The sequence below is a fragment of the Oscarella lobularis genome, chromosome 7 (genome assembly GCF_947507565.1).
Source record: "Oscarella lobularis chromosome 7, ooOscLobu1.1, whole genome shotgun sequence".
Lineage (NCBI taxonomy): Eukaryota > Metazoa > Porifera > Homoscleromorpha > Homosclerophorida > Oscarellidae > Oscarella > Oscarella lobularis.
In genome coordinates, this window is record NC_089181.1 from 2,703,808 (window position 1) to 2,720,064 (window position 16,257).

General features: G+C 47.4%; 4 protein-coding genes across 5 annotated transcripts; 2 read left to right on the forward strand and 2 right to left on the reverse strand.

Moving 5' to 3' along the window:
• Positions 1–100: 100 nt before the first annotated feature.
• Positions 101–4,113, forward strand: LOC136189260 (hapless 2-like). 2 transcript variants are annotated; one of them, XM_065977175.1, is made up of 14 exons: positions 101–607; positions 662–1,029; positions 1,092–1,395; positions 1,456–1,589; positions 1,650–1,692; positions 1,755–1,936; positions 1,987–2,098; positions 2,147–2,282; positions 2,340–2,443; positions 2,501–3,151; positions 3,208–3,291; positions 3,351–3,455; positions 3,530–3,548; positions 3,879–4,113. In XM_065977175.1, exons 1-14 carry the CDS (start codon positions 101–103, stop codon positions 3,974–3,976), a joined length of 2,847 nt encoding a protein of 948 aa, XP_065833247.1. In that variant the 3' UTR covers positions 3,977–4,113. The 2 variants fall into 2 exon arrangements, with proteins under 2 accessions (XP_065833247.1, XP_065833246.1); XM_065977174.1 differs by having other exon boundaries at positions 3,530–3,966.
• Positions 4,114–4,406: 293 nt separating this feature from the next.
• Positions 4,407–5,579, reverse strand: LOC136189290 (BRISC and BRCA1-A complex member 2-like). Its single transcript, XM_065977212.1, has 6 exons — positions 5,441–5,579; positions 5,310–5,389; positions 5,120–5,211; positions 4,817–5,008; positions 4,684–4,755; positions 4,407–4,635 (listed from the first exon to the last, which is right to left on the reverse strand). Exons 1-6 carry the CDS (start codon positions 5,545–5,547, stop codon positions 4,525–4,527), a joined length of 654 nt encoding a protein of 217 aa, XP_065833284.1. The 5' UTR covers positions 5,548–5,579; the 3' UTR covers positions 4,407–4,524.
• On the forward strand, positions 5,546–10,540 carry LOC136189256 (uncharacterized). The gene is made up of 25 exons (XM_065977170.1): positions 5,546–5,654; positions 5,770–5,850; positions 5,904–5,940; positions 6,004–6,130; positions 6,186–6,326; positions 6,386–6,555; positions 6,623–6,797; positions 6,865–6,992; positions 7,038–7,347; positions 7,406–7,474; positions 7,535–7,699; positions 7,760–7,900; positions 7,963–8,051; positions 8,109–8,229; positions 8,284–8,399; positions 8,449–8,587; positions 8,653–8,858; positions 8,918–9,005; positions 9,059–9,161; positions 9,225–9,400; positions 9,448–9,612; positions 9,667–9,809; positions 9,859–9,995; positions 10,054–10,148; positions 10,206–10,540. The coding sequence occupies exons 1-25, from the start codon at positions 5,606–5,608 to the stop codon at positions 10,422–10,424; spliced, it is 3,390 nt and encodes a 1,129-aa protein (XP_065833242.1). The 5' UTR covers positions 5,546–5,605; the 3' UTR covers positions 10,425–10,540.
• A 3,196-nt stretch (positions 10,541–13,736) lies between these two features.
• Positions 13,737–16,065, reverse strand: LOC136189093 (uncharacterized). The gene is made up of 12 exons (XM_065976937.1): positions 16,030–16,065; positions 15,863–15,983; positions 15,748–15,807; positions 15,530–15,697; positions 15,407–15,477; positions 15,216–15,349; positions 15,000–15,165; positions 14,827–14,947; positions 14,666–14,776; positions 14,509–14,618; positions 14,337–14,447; positions 13,737–14,282 (listed from the first exon to the last, which is right to left on the reverse strand). The coding sequence occupies exons 1-12, from the start codon at positions 16,063–16,065 to the stop codon at positions 13,848–13,850; spliced, it is 1,644 nt and encodes a 547-aa protein (XP_065833009.1). The 3' UTR covers positions 13,737–13,847.
• Positions 16,066–16,257: the final 192 nt, after the last annotated feature.

Consider the following 16,257-nt stretch of genomic DNA (forward strand, 5'->3'; position numbering starts at 1 on the left):
GCTTCTAGCGTTTCTGTTTTATTCTGCGTGCGAGATCATAGAACGATAGGAAATCTCTTTTTTCTTTACTTGCTCGTTATGGAGTGCCAACGTCACGATTATGCCTTTTGACGTGCACTGCATTGGCTTGTCTCCTTCATTGGCGCACTCTTCGAGCTTTGCTTTTGCCAAGATGAGAGCACGACATGCGAGGGGAATCACTAGGAAAAGTGAAAAAACTGCGACTTTCATACCCGCCTTTCTGACGTCACAGAGTCCTCGAGAGGTCAAGGAAATGAAATCGCTTGTCAATGTGTTTTTGATTTGGATATTGTGGAGTAAAGCCGTCGCGAACGGTGTGACGGTTCTTGGAAACAGCAAGATGCTCGTCTGCGCCAACGACGGCAGCTTGGAAGGCAGCAATCTAAAGAAGAGCAAAAAATGCAAAAACAGGATCATCGTAACGCTGGCCGCCCAAAGCGGTCAAGGCAACTCGACCTATTTACACGCGCTCGTCGATTCGGTGAAAGAAGAGAAAACTGAAGACGAAGTAAAATTAAAAAAGCCGTTTCGCGTGCAAGTCACAAGGAGCGAGACGACAATCAATTATCCGATGATCTATAAAGGGGTATGCATGCATAGTAAAATGCCGTACGTATACATAGTCTATACTCTCATGCAGAGGGTGAATCATCGTCCGTTTGAAACGATCGTGAAGAAACGTCATTCAGCGCCGTGCTGCGGCAAGGCGATCCATGATCGTTGCACGGAGGGCTGGTTCGACGAGAAAAACGCGTGTCCGTGGTGGTATCACGTTCCCGAAGAGGAACAGAATCGACGAGCGCCGTACACGAAGGAAAGCACTGATCGAAAGACGGGAAAACTAAAGAAAGTGTGGGCTAGTCAGGGCTATTGCTGCATCTGCAGCTATGCAGAGAAGCACAACAGAAAGAAGTATTACGCCCGTGGCGGACGTCGTTGCTCTTGGCATATTTTCCATAAAGTGACGCACCAAGCGTACGCTCACTGTCTCGACTTCGATCCATTATGGTGGGCAAGGGAAGGGGCTTCGATCGCGCGGTTGGCATATATCGTCGATCTCTCGTTGGCAGGGATCGCGTCTACGAGATTATGCCACCTTTTCTCTCGTTTACAATCACGGTTAAAATTGACGTCGTTGATCGGTATATCCGAAGCGCCGGCGGCGATTCGATTCCCGTTTGGAAATCGGCGGGGTCGTTTCAACTCTCGCCGAGTCGATTGAAAGGTCGTACGAAAGACGGACGCGTGTTGGGCGAGTACGTCGGCGATCTGCAGGTGTCGCGTCGTCTCGAGAATCTCGCAAACAAGCATCTCGTCTGGCCCGAGTGGTACTTGCTCAATAAACGAGCTCGTCGTCGTCACAGCTGGATTAAGGTTATTTGAATTAATTTTTTTATTGAATTGATTGAGTTGTGGAGTGCTGCTGCATGGTAGGCGGGGTACAAAGAGTGGCTCTTGCTTGATAAGCATCTTTTTGACTTTCGTGGCGAGACGTGCAACAGAATTGGGGCCAGCTTCAAAGCGTTTAAGTTCGGTCAAAGTTCAAGATGTAGAAGAAAAAAGGGAAGGTACATACAGTAAAGTCTATTTAGTGACCACCACTAGTCGCTCATGCACCTTCGTTTTAGTTGTCTTGAACGGCAACCGTTTCACTATCTTTCGGAAGCTCAGGTGAGACAAGCGAGAGAGAGCATGCTACACCCGCCGTTGTTTTCTACCAAGGGTGTTTGCAGAGTCTGAAAAAGAAGAAAAAGATTAGTTCGTCCTTTTTGGATTTTTACGGAAACTTCACGGGCGCAAAGCTCGTGGGAAAATACAAGGAGCCGGAAGCTTTGCGGTTCCGACCCGCAGAAAACTACAACAGCGTTGTCGTTCTCACTATAGACGCCAGAAAAATCGTTCTCGTATATAACAGGTACCATAAGAGAGGTACAGCGGAGTCCAGTCTTAGCTGCTTCTGTATAGAAGTCCTGGCCGTCTCGTGGAAGCGTACGCAGAAGATTTTGAAGCAGTTTCCAGCGGTGGCCGCCTTATGGCGATTGTTCTCAATACAGGAAAAGTCATGTCTGATTACACGGTAATACGAAATGAGATTTGGCGCAGAAACTTTCACTAATTACTGTAGGTGACAGTGAGCGGCTGTTCAGCTGGCATTGGTCAAATCCCAGCAAAGAAACTGACCATAGACGCGGGTCAAAGCAAAACCGTTACTTTCATCTTGCAGCAATTCTATCGAAAAGCGACACTTTCTCTCTGCACTGGTACTCAACGTGTCTACTGCAGTTGTTTATCTCTCTGCCCTAATGTGTTAATTCTAGTTTCGCTTTACGATGTCAAATTCCAGTTCATGTCTTCGATGGTTGTTAATTTCTCTACGTCCGCTCCATGCTACTGTCCGAATACGTGCAACTGCACGGCTGGAGTATAATCGCGACTTCCTGCATTGTTATTTTAAATATTGATTTTTTTTGTTATCTAGTGCGGCCCCCAATTGATGGATTGCGCCAATTTGACTGACATTGCTCCTCCGACGAATTCGTCCAATGGCTTTGGTTGGCTCGGAAAAGCGTTTGGCGCAATCGGAAAATTCTTCAAGAACCTGTTCAGCGGTTTCTTTTCGGGCTTTTTCTTTCTTGTCGGCGTTTTTGTCTTTCTTGGTGCAATCAAAGTGACGCTCGATGTCTGTTCGAAGGCCAGCAAAGCGGCCCAAAAAGAAGGTGTCGGAGGAGAAAAACAAGAAAAGGAAATTACAGAGACACGAATCCTTCAGGGAACGAGTAAAAAATGGATGTTGGATAGTCGTCAAAGTCGTTTCGTCGCCTGTCTCAAAGGAGTCTTTTATTTTTTCTACTGCCCCTTTTTGCCGTGCATCCGAATTGGACAGAACTTGCTCATGGAGCATCGTCGTCGCCTTCGCCATCGCTTGGGAAGACTCGAGAGAAAAAGGCAGAGGGCGAAAAAAGGCAACTCGGTGGCCGAGGCTGCAAGCGAAAGTGACTCCGATTCGTGGGACACCGATTCTGATGCAATGGAAAGCGAAGACGACGAAAAAAAGTCGCTTTGCAAAAATGAATTCGATTACGATTGGTCAGATGAATACTCTTCTTCCGAGGCCGACGTTAGTGACGAGGTAAGCACAAATTCCGTACATAAATAAAAGAAAGACAGCGTAGCCTTTTCTTCTAGCCCCAGAACGCGAAAGAACTTTTGGCCTATCAGTATCCGGTGTTCCTCAATTTCTACAACTCCTTTAACAACCGCGGTTTAGAGGTGGGACGTGCTTGTATATGCAGGCAATCTCCTCTCGCACTGTTTTCGTGTGATTTTAGAGTCCTGGCGAAACTTTCAGCTTATGTGGACAAGTAATGTCAGACGAAGCCGATTCGGAGGAAAGCAAGAGCGTAACGTTTGACCTATACAAATATACCAAACAGGTACGATGTCAGCCAATCCCTGGCCCTCCTAATTTTAACTAGTGAATAGTGCAGCTGTTTTTTTCCCGTTTTAGTTTCTCACTATTAAGGACGGTAAGATCCGAGAGTTGACCAAGCCCCTGTCAGTGCAAGATAAGCTTTTTACATGCACCATGGACGAGACGACTGCCCTAAAATTCTTGACGTACTCGCCCCTGTTTCCGTGTCTCAATCGTCGTTTACGACGTCGACGCAAAAACGCACAAGATAGACGTTTGGATGCAGAACCGTAAATTAGAAAGAAACAAAAAAAGCCGCAAACGGTCGACTGACTGAGACTGACTGAACTAAATAGTCAATTTACTAGAATAACACCCTAGAAAGTTCCATCTTTCATAGAAGACCGTTGAAACGCAGGAACAGTTTGAGCCAGAAATATTCTAGAGAGACGAATGACGGTAGAGAGTGGAAGTGGAGGGAGAGATCCTCACCTTAGACGTTCAGCCATGTGCTCAGGCGTCCATCTGGGACTATACGGATAGTCAGTGTACGTTTTGAAGTAAGGCTCCCCGTTCAGCTCGTAGTAGAGCGACTGTAAAATATAGACGGGCCGATCCTGAGGAAACGTCAGGGGAACGTGTACTGCAAATTTAAAACGAAAGGCAAATCTACCAAAAAAAAAGAAAGCGATTTTGTCGTTCATACTGAGTAATATATAGTGAAACGGCTGCTGAGCGAATTGAAACCGAAACGACATCGACGAATAGCTTTCAGAATCATATTCAAGTAGGGAACTAAACGAAAAGAAGATATAAACCAAGCGACTCCAATGCTAATATTTATTTTTTCTATATAGCGCACCTTCGAAATTGATCGACGAACGTCGTGACGAGATCCTTTCGTTTATCGTGCGCAATTCGAAGATCGTCGACGCGATTCTCGAGCATGGCGCACACGTGCGGCACGTAGTCCATGAGACACGACCCCCTCTGACCGCCCCACTGGGGCATAGAAAACGTCGAAGCGGCACCGATAGACCTGAGAAAAGAAACGTCAAAAGAGGGGAAAAAAATTCTTCCTTCTTAATTAGCTAGGGCAACTTTTCAAGACGAGAGCTGAGTCGTAACTTGGTTCGCACGCGATCGTAGGTGGGTCCGTAGAAGACGAGCGAAAGCGTCGCCGCATCGTCGCCAGGCAAGTTCTGTGTGTACCATGAACATTTCGTTGAAAATAGCAAGCTTTTTTATACCCGAGTGAAATAGGAGGGAATCAATGAAAAGTCGACTGGCAATTGAATGCAGAGACGAGTTCTTCTCTGAGTCTGGATAAGAAGCCGGTAAGAACGATTTTTTAGTTTTTGTGCACAACGCGTTTTTAATTGCCTCCTGCGTTTCCTTGACGACGTACGTTTCAAATCGACTATACTCGTCGTTTTCCGACAAGAAATCCGTTTCGAAGCGAATGACGTTGACTCGTCGAGCTTCCGTGAGCTGATAATCGCGATATTGCATCAATAGCTCGAATACGGCCGCTCGCAAGCAATTTTCGTCACTCGAATCCCAATCTGTTAGAGTCTAAAAACGCGCAAACGAGTCACTAACGTTTCGAACTGACACAATTATAATTAATTTAATTTATTTATTTTATTTAATTAGACTTCGTCGAGGCGATAACGTTTTTCTCGCCTTTAGATTGGCCAATTTTGGGCAGAAATCTACATCGTCGAATATGAAGTCAGGCGCCTGTCTGGGTCGGTTTGAGTTGAAGATGACTTGCCCTAGCGAATATAACGACTGTATGTCAACTCAATATCGACGATGGATAGATACGTGTCAAAACCGCGATTTTTTTGTGTAGCGTAGTCGCGGTGCTTACATCTGAGGGTCGTTCCGCAGTAGGGAATGCTGATTGTGAATCGATCGCAGTTGCCGTCGTCTCGTCGCGCCGTCAAATCTCTAATCGAATTTTTTTTTCGAGCCGGCCACACGATGTGCGATCGCACGAACCCTGATCTGCAGTCGATGATTTCCAGCGAGCCGCCGCGAACGAAACTGCCGCAGCCGCCGAGGAGATTTCGAACGAGGGGCACGATTTGTGCATTCAGTTCGTCCATTGGTGATACGGGCAACGACGAAAACGAAGACGCCCCGTACAAGTAGTCGCTGAAAATAATGAGGTGGCAGTCCTACGTTGTCTTGACACTTCTCGCCTGCAGCCAAGGTATGAATACGAGCTGACCGCGGACTGCACTCTCCTCGCTTTTGTCTGTGTCTCGAAAGTACTGTACAATGTGTTCGATGGGTGTGGTCCCCGCAAACGTTTTTCTATTTTACAGCAGGAAATGGATTTTTATTTGACAACTTTGGCGGCGGCGGCGGATTCGACTTCGGCGATCTAACCTCGAACATTGGAGACTGTACGCTGCAACCCTTGACTCGTGGAATGTTGACATCACACGTCTATTTTTAGTCGTCGACAATCTCGATCTTTCGATGGTGACCAAAACGTGCGTGGGCGCGGCGCAGAAATCAAATGTATCAATTCGCTTAATTTTTGTGTTCTGCGACAGCGTGCAAAAACATCTATCGAATCTGAACAAGAACGTGCAAAAAGCCTTCTCCAGTGCAGCGGATCTAATCAAACTCTCTTCATCCGATCTCTTGTCAATACCGACAGACGTTTTCGGAAGTCTTTCGGTGGGAAAGTCTTGTGGATGTGTCGATGTTCGTTTGTGACCGACGGTCTCTTTAGTCTTCGTTGCTTAGCAATTTCAATTCGTCGACGGTGAAAATTTTGGCGAAAAAGTTTACGACGGCTAGCACGTCGGTCGTGACGCACTTCTTTTCGAATATTCCTTCGCAGTCGTTCATCTCTAGTTTGAGCAGTCTTCAGGTTTGTGATATATTGATATTGGGGATTCTATTTAGAAAAAAAATTAATCTTTTGCGCAGAACTTGAACTTTCAACGAAGTCAGTTGAATGGAATTGCGAAGGCGTACAAGAAAGCGGTTGGCGACGTGTCGACGTGGACGAAAAAAGCGTTTAGCGATTTGGGAAAATTCGCCAAAGGTCTCACCTCGACCGACCTGGGAAAAATTGCGAAAAACATCTTCGACGACGTGTAAGGAAAAAAAAAGAACGTACATCAACTTTATTCAATTGCATCTTTTATTTGTTTCACTTTCTAGTCTCGACGACTTGCCTCTTGACAGTTTCTCGTGGAGTCAGGCCCAGGGAATGTTTAAAAGTGCCAAAAACGCGTGGGGGGATTTCTCGTCGTGGACGGCAGATCAACTCAAGAAATTGAAAAACGTCGCCGCGAATCTGCCCTCGTCGAACATCCTAAAATTGTCTTCGAGTGCGGTAAGCAATTGGGACGTCGATTTTTCGTAGGCGAGGAAACGGTAACCCGTTGCTTGGCTCCCTAAAGATTTCTGGAGTTGTCAGCGATTGGAATAGCCGAATCGGCTGGTCTCGACTTCAAAAGGGAGCTATTGCCGAGAAACTGAAGAGCAGTTGGGGTGGCTTCTCTTCGTGGAGTGCAGACTACTTGAAAAAGTGACTACTTTATCTAATGTTTATCGTATTCCATGTCTTTTTTAGGGCTGCGAATCTTCTCGATGGCCTAAACGTTCAGGACTTCAGTCAACTTAATTTCAGTTCGCTGATCTCGTCTTCCGCTCTCGCCGACGTCGCCGCCAATCCGTGGCTCAACTCGAAGCAACTTGGCGTTCTCGTGTCGAAACTGAAGATGAGCTGGGGTCCAATTCAGCGCTGGACAGCGCAGCAAATCCGCAAAGCTGGACGCTCTCTCAAAGTCCTCTTGCCGAAAGATTTACTCATGCTAAACGTCTCTGCCATTGTGGATCAATTCAACAGTTTGGCCAATGATTGCGGTTTTAGTTTCTCGCAGGTTCGATCGATATACGTATATGCATATAGTTTGAATTTTCCTGATTCGCGTTCCTTAGACCAACGTTTTGTTGACTCGTTTCCTTGACGCCGCTCGATCCGGAGATGTCTCGTTGCCCTTAGGACAAGTCTGTGTTTTTTTTTCTTGACGTCTCTCCCACTTTCTACGGTTCTCTTCTCGCGTCCAGATGTCTGCTTGGACTGGTCAGAGTTTGGATAAGCTGAGCTGTCTTGCGCGCGGTTTCGTTTGCGGCGAATTTCGCAATTTGAAAGACGGCGTCGTTCGATCCGCGTCGAAGGTCATCAGCAATTCCGATTGGTCTCTTCCCCAATTGCGGCTGCTTGTGAAAAAGGTGCGTGACAACTTACTGGTATTCAACCTCGAGAAAAGCCGCCACGTTCGTTGCCTTTAGTTTGGCCAAGTGGACGACTTGAGCGACTTGAAGGGCTTGGTTGGGGGCATTTCTCGCGATGCGATACGCAGCCTCGGCTGGAGCAAGACAAACGTGACGAAACTTGTTCCGGGCGCTTTGAAACAATTTGGCAACGCTCAGGTATCTAAAAAGAGTCTTAGTACTCTTCTCACAGAGCGAATAATTCCTCGTACTTTCTCTAGTTGATGGCGTTAGCAGAGGCGGGATTGAACTGGATTCAAGATGCCGGCGACAGCGGCAGCGATGACTTTTGGTCCGCAGACAAAATCAGGTAGACGCGCGGTGTCGACTCAACACTGCTGCCTTATCACTCGTTTTGCATGCATAGGACATACGGTGACGTGCTCAGAGGCTTCTCCCGCGAAGACATGGCAAGCAATGTTCCGCAAGAATTTTTCACCGACTTCGTCAATGCTCTATCGGAGATTTCCGACGTGACCGAACGCCAGGCATAAGCAGACAAAAAAACAGAGTCAATGATCGGGAATATTTATTGCACGTAGGTAAAGACAGCTATCGATGGATTCAAAGCCTATCACAACATCACCAAGTCGTCCGATCTGAGCAAATTGACAGCGATTGATATAGCCGAAATTGGACCAATTTCTATCAGTCTTGAGTACGTCAACGTCACAAAATAGCGTGGTTTCTTTTCTATCTGATTTTAGCGTGGACGAGCTGAAGGCTTTGACTCCGGAAGCTTGCCAGGAAGTTCTCGTACAAATTGGCCAAGCCGGCGACAACTTTCACAAGTGGGCAAGCGAGACGAAGCTGATCTCGGTCGCAAAATGGGCAATTCAATGTTTGGTAGAATGACGACGATAATTGGCGAATAAAACATTTATATGTTTTGCCATTCTGTTTTTTTGCAGAAAGCCGTCGATTCGTCAAGTCAGTCCGTTCTATCGAGTGATCACGTCGCTTTGCTGGGCCATTTAATTGAATTCTTGGACGACGATACCTTGAATTCGATCGACCGAGATGCCGTCAAAGACTCGTTTCCCGAATGGGGAAGTTTCAGCGACGCGGACGAGCACGCCGTGGAGAAATTCGCTCTCCTGGTCAAGAAGCATCTGACGTGCGAATTTTTTTCATTGCCTTCACTCCAAGAGTCTAAGAGATGTTCGTTGTATTTAGGTTGGACTCCCTGACGGTTCAAGACGTCGTTCGTCTCGGAAACATCATCAAAGGCTTCGCTTTGTCTGATCTGGCCAATATACCGGACGTAGGACGAGAAGACTTTGTTCTTAGAATTGTCGACCGTTTTTTTTTCTGAAGGAAGCAATCGCTAATGCCGTGAGCGAAATTGGAGAAATCCTTTCGCTTGACGGCGAACGCGCCGAGGCACTGATTGCGAAAATAAAGAAAGTGTGGGGATCTGGTAAGTTTCTTTTCAAGAGGGAGAGTCTGTCTTCTGATGCTGATAAGACTCTATTTATAATAGACATTTCAAAGTGGTCGGCGAGTCAACTGAAGAATCTCGGTCGTCTGTTCGTGGGTCTCACGAGTGACGAGATCGAGTCGATTGCCGAGGACGCGTTCGATGACGTCGTCGATCTTCTCGGCGAACTCGACCTTTCGAGGGATCAATTGCAGGCGGGAATTAATCTCGCGAAAAAGGTTATTGTCTTCGTCATCGTCGATGTCTTCGTGATATGCATTTTCAGGTTTGGGGCGACCTCAAAGCGGCTGCGCCGCAGAATCTCAAACGCTTGGGCAATCTGCTCACGTCGCTCTCGGCTGACGACGTTGCCGACGTAATCAACAAGACGCTCTCCTGCGACGACTCGCTCTACAGTCTCAGCCAAATCAAGTCTTGGACGTCTGATCAGGTCAGTGCTATACGTCGTAGAGGAGAGAGGGTGCCAGCTAATTCATCTCGCCAGGCGGACAAAGTCGTTCAAAAGGCGAAGATGCAATTCGGATCGCCTTCGTCTTGGTCCGGAGACTTTCTTAACAATTTGGGCAGTTTCGCTAAGAGCCTGTCTGTCAGCGATTTGAGCCAAGAACTCTCGTCGTCGGCCCTCGAGTAAGTGGCCTATGTGTACTGTCGACCCGTTCTATTATCGTGTCTGTAGTGAAGGAGTGGGCTTGCTTGGGAGTCTCGACTTGTTGCCGGCGAAAAAGAAAGCGGTAGTTGATCGTCTGCTCTCAGGCGTTTCTGACATCCAAAGGTTGGAGCGTTCACGTATCAATGAACTGGGCGATCTTCTCGGTACGTTGAATTTTGCGAGTTTTCGTTGTGATATTATTATGAGTTTGGGGGTGGTTAGGGGGCCTAAGGGAGTCAGGTGTGCAGTCATTGACCACTGATCAAATTGATGCCATCGATGCCGATACTTTTCCTCGTCTGGACGACTTTGTGAAGGTACACTTATTAGTTTCGACAGTAGAAAAATGATGCTACGGAATGATTTTTGCGCAGTTCATGTCAGTCGACCAATTGAAGACTTTAGGAGCGGACCAGGCTCGTTCTGTTTCTGCGGCTCAGGTCAGCGGATTGAGTGCTGAGCAATGCGTTGCACTGAAGGAATCAGCTGGCGATTCTACTAATACCTGTTCTGTATCGCCAACTGGTGGGGCTGGAATCAACGTGGCTACATCCTTTGGCCTCGTTGCTCTAATGGCACCTCTCATTTTTTAAGATGGGCCCAAGCATTGTTGCCCAAACCTCATTTGCGCTATGCTGCTGCTGCTTTCGTCTTTTCGCTGCTTCTTCTTATCCTATGGCTGAGCAATTCAATTCCTCCGCCTTCTCTAGCTTCTGCTTCGGCTGTAAGTGTAGGCCTATCCGTCGTTGCCGTAGCAACATCCGAAACCTCTCAATTACAGTTATTACGGTAAATTGGTGACGAGAATGGGCGAATGAGATCAGCTAGCGTACGTTGGGGTTCACACGCGAACTTTAGCCATCGAAATACTTTCGTTTCGGGACTTTCTTGCCCTGATCAATCAGTCGCTGACAAATGTCCCGAATTGACTGTCAACTGGCGAGACGCTCGCTCTTTCTTTCTTTCTCGGCGGCATTGCACTGGTGTAGACGTCGCCAACGTGGTCGAAATCAAAGCTCTGAGCGTGCTTTGCGAGATTGGGAAATAGAAAATCGCTTTCGCGATCGATTTCAGTCTCAGCGACGCGTCGAAAGAGAGCGTTTCCGCGCGCCTTTCTGCCGAGAGACGATATGGCGAGGAAAAGCTTCAGTGTGGCGTCGAATTCGTCCAAAGCTGCAGAAATTACATACTCGTCGATGCAATTCGAGCAATAGAAACGTACTAGACCAACAGGACGTCGAACATCGAAGAGCAAAGGTACGGGACTCTTTTGCGCGGGGAAGACGAAAAAAATACTGTAATCGCACGAAAAAAAAGCCAAATCGAGTGCGTACAGTACATACAAGCATGCACATACAGACAATTAGTTTCTAACTGTAAAATCCTATCTCTTCGAGCGGCTTTTTGGCTCGAGTCTTCGTCCTGGCTTTGCGCGTGCAGAGAACCTAAAAAAGAAGAGACAAAATCTGTTCAATCTGTCCGTGTACGTACCTTTTTGCAATGCGTTCGCATTGGCATTATCCAGGCCACACCACGTGGAGGTTCGAACGCAGTTAGTGGCCCAAAAATGTTGAGAGCGAGACCTTGCTTCAACGGCCCGAAGACGACCGGTACGGCCTGGATCGAGAACGGCTCTCCCACACCGTCCCCCCGACCGCGTCGTACCGGGGCCTCAGAGAGGCCGTAGCCTTTCGGGTGGAATGATGGAATTTATACACAAGAACCGAGGCTACCGTCTCGGGAGAGGACTTACGAAGCGATTGCCGAGTCCACCGATTGAGGGCCAGCGTTTATTGTCCTGGGGGTCGGGTCATCTTTCGGGTATAAGTTACTAATCCGAGTGAGGAAATACCACGAGACACTGGGCCCCCACACGTTTCTTTGGCAGTAAGTGGCAAACCTTAGCCAGACGCCCGCTCGGCTTTAGCGCGGAGCGCCTGACTTCGCAACTCAAGCCGTCCACGACCCTTTTGACCCCCAGTGCCGATCTTAGCGCCGCAAAGCGACGCCCATCCACTGTGCCTAGCAGTTTCAGTGAGGATCGACAGAAGACTAAACGCTTTGATGACCAACAACCAGCTTTCCCAGCTCACGATCAGCCTCAAGGGTTCAGCCCGTTGGCATCCCCCACCCTTTAGCAAGACTGAAGATTGAGCGTGCTCCAGTCGCTTTTATACGGAAGATGATGTAATCATTATGCAACATCCGCTGGTGACCTCACTGTGATCAATTCACCAAGGCAACGATACGCTGATTTGCTTTTGAAATTCGCGCTAGTTTTTCATGTGCTCTTTGCGTGTCCGAATTCTTCGTTTAGGCGCTAAAAACATGGCGGCTCCTCGTGTTCGAGCGACCACGTGTATCTTTTTTTTCATTTGGATAATGATTTTCACGGTTAGACGCTCTTCGTAGGGTCGGCTGTTTCGCGCGCGAGTAAAATTCCCGGGTTCAAATCTCAAATGGCCATAGGTCCTACTGCATGTATCGATTATATATGCCTTCGCGAGCCGTCTCGGGACGATTTAGTTGATCGAAGACGTCGTTTCGGGGGAAACGAGCGAGCATCGCGACTAGATTTCGTCCTCGCCACTCGAAACGACATCGCGAACACGAAGGAACTGCGGAAGAAGGACGGACGGGAGTATAAACACGAACGGAGGGCATCGTAGACGTCACGATCCGAGGAAAAGAGACTAAGGTCTTCGAGAGCCCATCGCCAGTAGGAATTGCTCTCGAAACGACACAAAACGAAACGAACGATCGAGTCTTACACTAAAAGTGCAGTAAAATTCTATTTATTACGTCGACGACTTTGTGAATTGTTTAGCCAATGCTACTTGGTGTCAAATCATGACATCATTGGTGGAGAAAAAACGTACAGAAGATTGGCGGCCTAAAACTACTTTTGTATAACGCGCGCGCGCGTCGATGCCAAGATGTCCGCCCATTTGAGACGACAAAAGAGCGAGCAGCTGCAGGTAGCGACTTTTTTCCAAGACCAAACCTTCGTCGTGTCGTCTCTTTGCAGGAAAGCCTCTTGGAAATCGGCACCGAATGGTACGCGCCGAAACGAAAAGGCTGCGGATTGCGCTGCAAGGACTGCCTTTCGGCATTTTTCACGAAAGGAAACGTTTGCCTGATGGCGTCGTTTTTCATCGGCCTGACAGGAATTCTCGTGCGAGTTTTTGCAGTGCCGCAAAATTGCGACGACGACACTGATACGTCACTACGACCGGGAAACGACACCTGTAGCAAAGCGGTCATCGAGATAGCGCGATATTTCATCGCTTTCGGACTATTCGGATTTGCAGGCGGCTTCACTAATTGGCTTGCAATTATGATGATATTTTATCGGATTCCTCTCGTTTATGGGAGTGGGTAAGAAGGCAAAGGAACCTAGAAAATCATATTATAGATTAATTTTTTAGGATTATTCCTAATCAACATAGAAAAATAAGCGAATCTGTTAAAGCCGTGATAACGAATACCTTTTTCAACGAGACGTTTTTGAGTACGTTCACGGGGCAGAAAATAAGTCACTGGGTGACGACGCACGAAACTGGAAAACGCTTGGAAACAATTCTCCAGTCACCGGACGTCGATCACGTACTAAACGCAAAGCTCGATCAACTCTACAGTGACAATGCCGGAGAAGTACTGAAGGCAATTGGACTAGAGAAAGAAAAATTGAAGCCCATGGTGCAACCGTTTCTTCTCGGTCTCAGTGCCGATATAACACCAGCTCTAGGAAGAAAACTAGCTGGAACGAAGGTCAGTACGACTCTGTTCAGACTCATTAGCACTTTTTTCTTTAAAAAGGGCTCGGCTGTTCAGTGGCTCAAGCGAGAGGTGGACAATTACATGACGTCGCGAGCAAGGGAACTGACAAAGGAGACAGTGACCGATTTATTGAAACAGGTTATAGGAAAACACTTGGGTTGGATAGTCGTTTGGGGAACGGTGTTGGGCGGGCTGATTGGCATCCTGTCCCAGGCCGTTCACATATCACCCCAATACTAATCGTTCTCTGAAAACAAATCGTCGTCTTTGCTGCTTTGAACTGACTCGTCGCTGAAAAATTCCAGCGAGACGTCGTGGTCTTCTTCTTTTTCTTTGGCATTTTCTCTTCCAGTTTCATCGTCCGTATACCAGTCGAGATCATCTGATGATAACCAGTCATCAGACGACCAACTGAAATCGTCGGCCGTTATAGCGGCGGTCTGGTTAGGTCTTTTATATGAATCGGTGCTCGCTTCGCTGTTTGTCTCCCACAGACCCGGAAAATCGGAATCGTCGTCGTCGCTCCAGGAAAGGAAATCGTCCGTATCCGGAACTAGAAATTCGTCTGTTGTTGAATGTCGCGGCGTCTCGTCCGTTCGACGGGGCGAGGACTTCTGAAAGCGGCGTATTCTTTCGCCAAGCCAAGTGTTCACATCGTCGACTCCGCGCAACTAAAACAAATACAGGCAATCGTGGTAGTACTGTACGACTGAATGACTGCCTACCTGCATCTTCTGCAAGCACCTCTGTTGAAATAGCGCGTTTGTTGAACGAGCAACGATGCTTGAGAGACTGGATGCAATGTGAGCCGACGTTCTGGCACCGAGTGGTTCGTTCTGTGAGAAAGAACAAGGGTGAGTTTGCACTCTTTTTATTCAACCGTTATCACCACTCAACGTGTTTTTGTCGTATTCTTTCGAGCAGCTCGGAAGAGACGTCGTGGAAAATTGGCTTGGGTAGCTGATGGAACAACGCGTCAAGGTGAACATTGAGCCAAGCAAGTAAGTCTAAACTTCAATTAGTATACGATTTCACTCTCGTGTCTCTATCGAACCGTGGTCATTTATTCTTGAACCTGGATTCTGACTGAGGAAGATTAGAAAGGCGATGCCTTGAAATCTTCTCCACTTTGATCGGATTGCTCTCAGTTCACGTAGACTCCAAGCTGGCGGAGGAGAGAATTGAAAATTGAATTGGGAGGAAAAAGCGACTCACGTTCAGTAGGACAGCTAATTTGATTTCCCGTTTGAAGCCCGTGTTTTTTCCAGTCTGCTAATTGGCCAGCTGGCACGTTGAACTGCCGAAGTGGCACATTTCCCGGACCAAAAGCAGCCATCTCGATTAATTAAAAAATACCATTGAATAAGTGATTTTTTCTTTTATCTTACGCAGAGAAAAGAACGCGATCGCGTGTGACGAGAAGACAGTCTTCTTTGGACAGGCATCAGCAACGCGGCCGTGAAGACGTTTACGTCAATCAGCGTATCACTACTGAAGCGGATTTTCGATAAAGTGAAGGCATCGCTGAGAACAGATTTGAGACCGCGTGAATGACTAGAGATTTTTCATCGATTGTCATTGTATTATTGGAATCGTTGGCTCACCTTTTTTGAGAAAAACTGCCAATATTTGTCGCCGACAATTGCCCGTCGTTGAGTGGAAGTGGTAGAACCCAAATGGTCGCGTCAGCAGCTTTGATAGTAACCCATTCGTCTCCCATCTTCAAGTCAATGCGTACCTAATGAGTACACACGCGTCGAATGGAAAGGAGACTCTCTGTTCGATTGTGCTTTACACTTGGAAAGACTATGTTCAAGAGCTCGGCGTAGGATCGAAGTACGCGGAAAAAACGTATCAGATCTCCCTCTGTCATCAAAGTCGTTTGATCAAAGCGGAGTCCTGACGGTATATATCATACCATTTCTACGTATCTGAAAATCAATAACGACTTGATTGACGTCTCTCCAGCCGTCATTTCCTCTCGGGATTTCCTCTCCGCGGGACCGCAAATGGTATGACACTAAGAGCTGGCTCGTCGAATTTTTCTTGCTAATTATTGGGTTCATTTTCAGAGCCTCTGACGTTCCTGCAGCATAATATGAAAATCAAGAAAAAATGAATCGTTCTTCTAATTACGCCTGACGACGTCCCGCAAATTCATTGTCTCTAAATTGGATCCGACAACGCTGAGTCTCACTGAGCAATAGACATTTGTCATTAAAAAATATGCTACTTTGTAAGTAGGCGGGACCTCCGGTCGTTTCCTGGAGACGCGGTCGCTCAGTGACGTCAACGCGAATTTCACTGAATGAACATCGCGCTTTTTTAGCGTCAGCCGACTCCTGATTGGCTAAAACGAGCCATTGGAGAATCTGCGCGAGGATACGTATTTTTAAACGCGTGCTCGAAGCAAGAAACGTTTTCGCGTTCCTTGACGATAATGTCTTCGGGCATCGATCAAGTGCGCATTAGTGAATGAATTCGTCTCAGTCATCTAACCGGAAGGAACAGCCGTTCATATAAAGAAAGCTCCCGGATTGTCTGGACCTCGTGACCGCTTTGGACCGACGACGCGCTGCAGCGCTTCTTCCCGATCAATATGCGTTTGCCGACAAAAAAAAGCGCGTTACAGCTCGTCAAAGAATC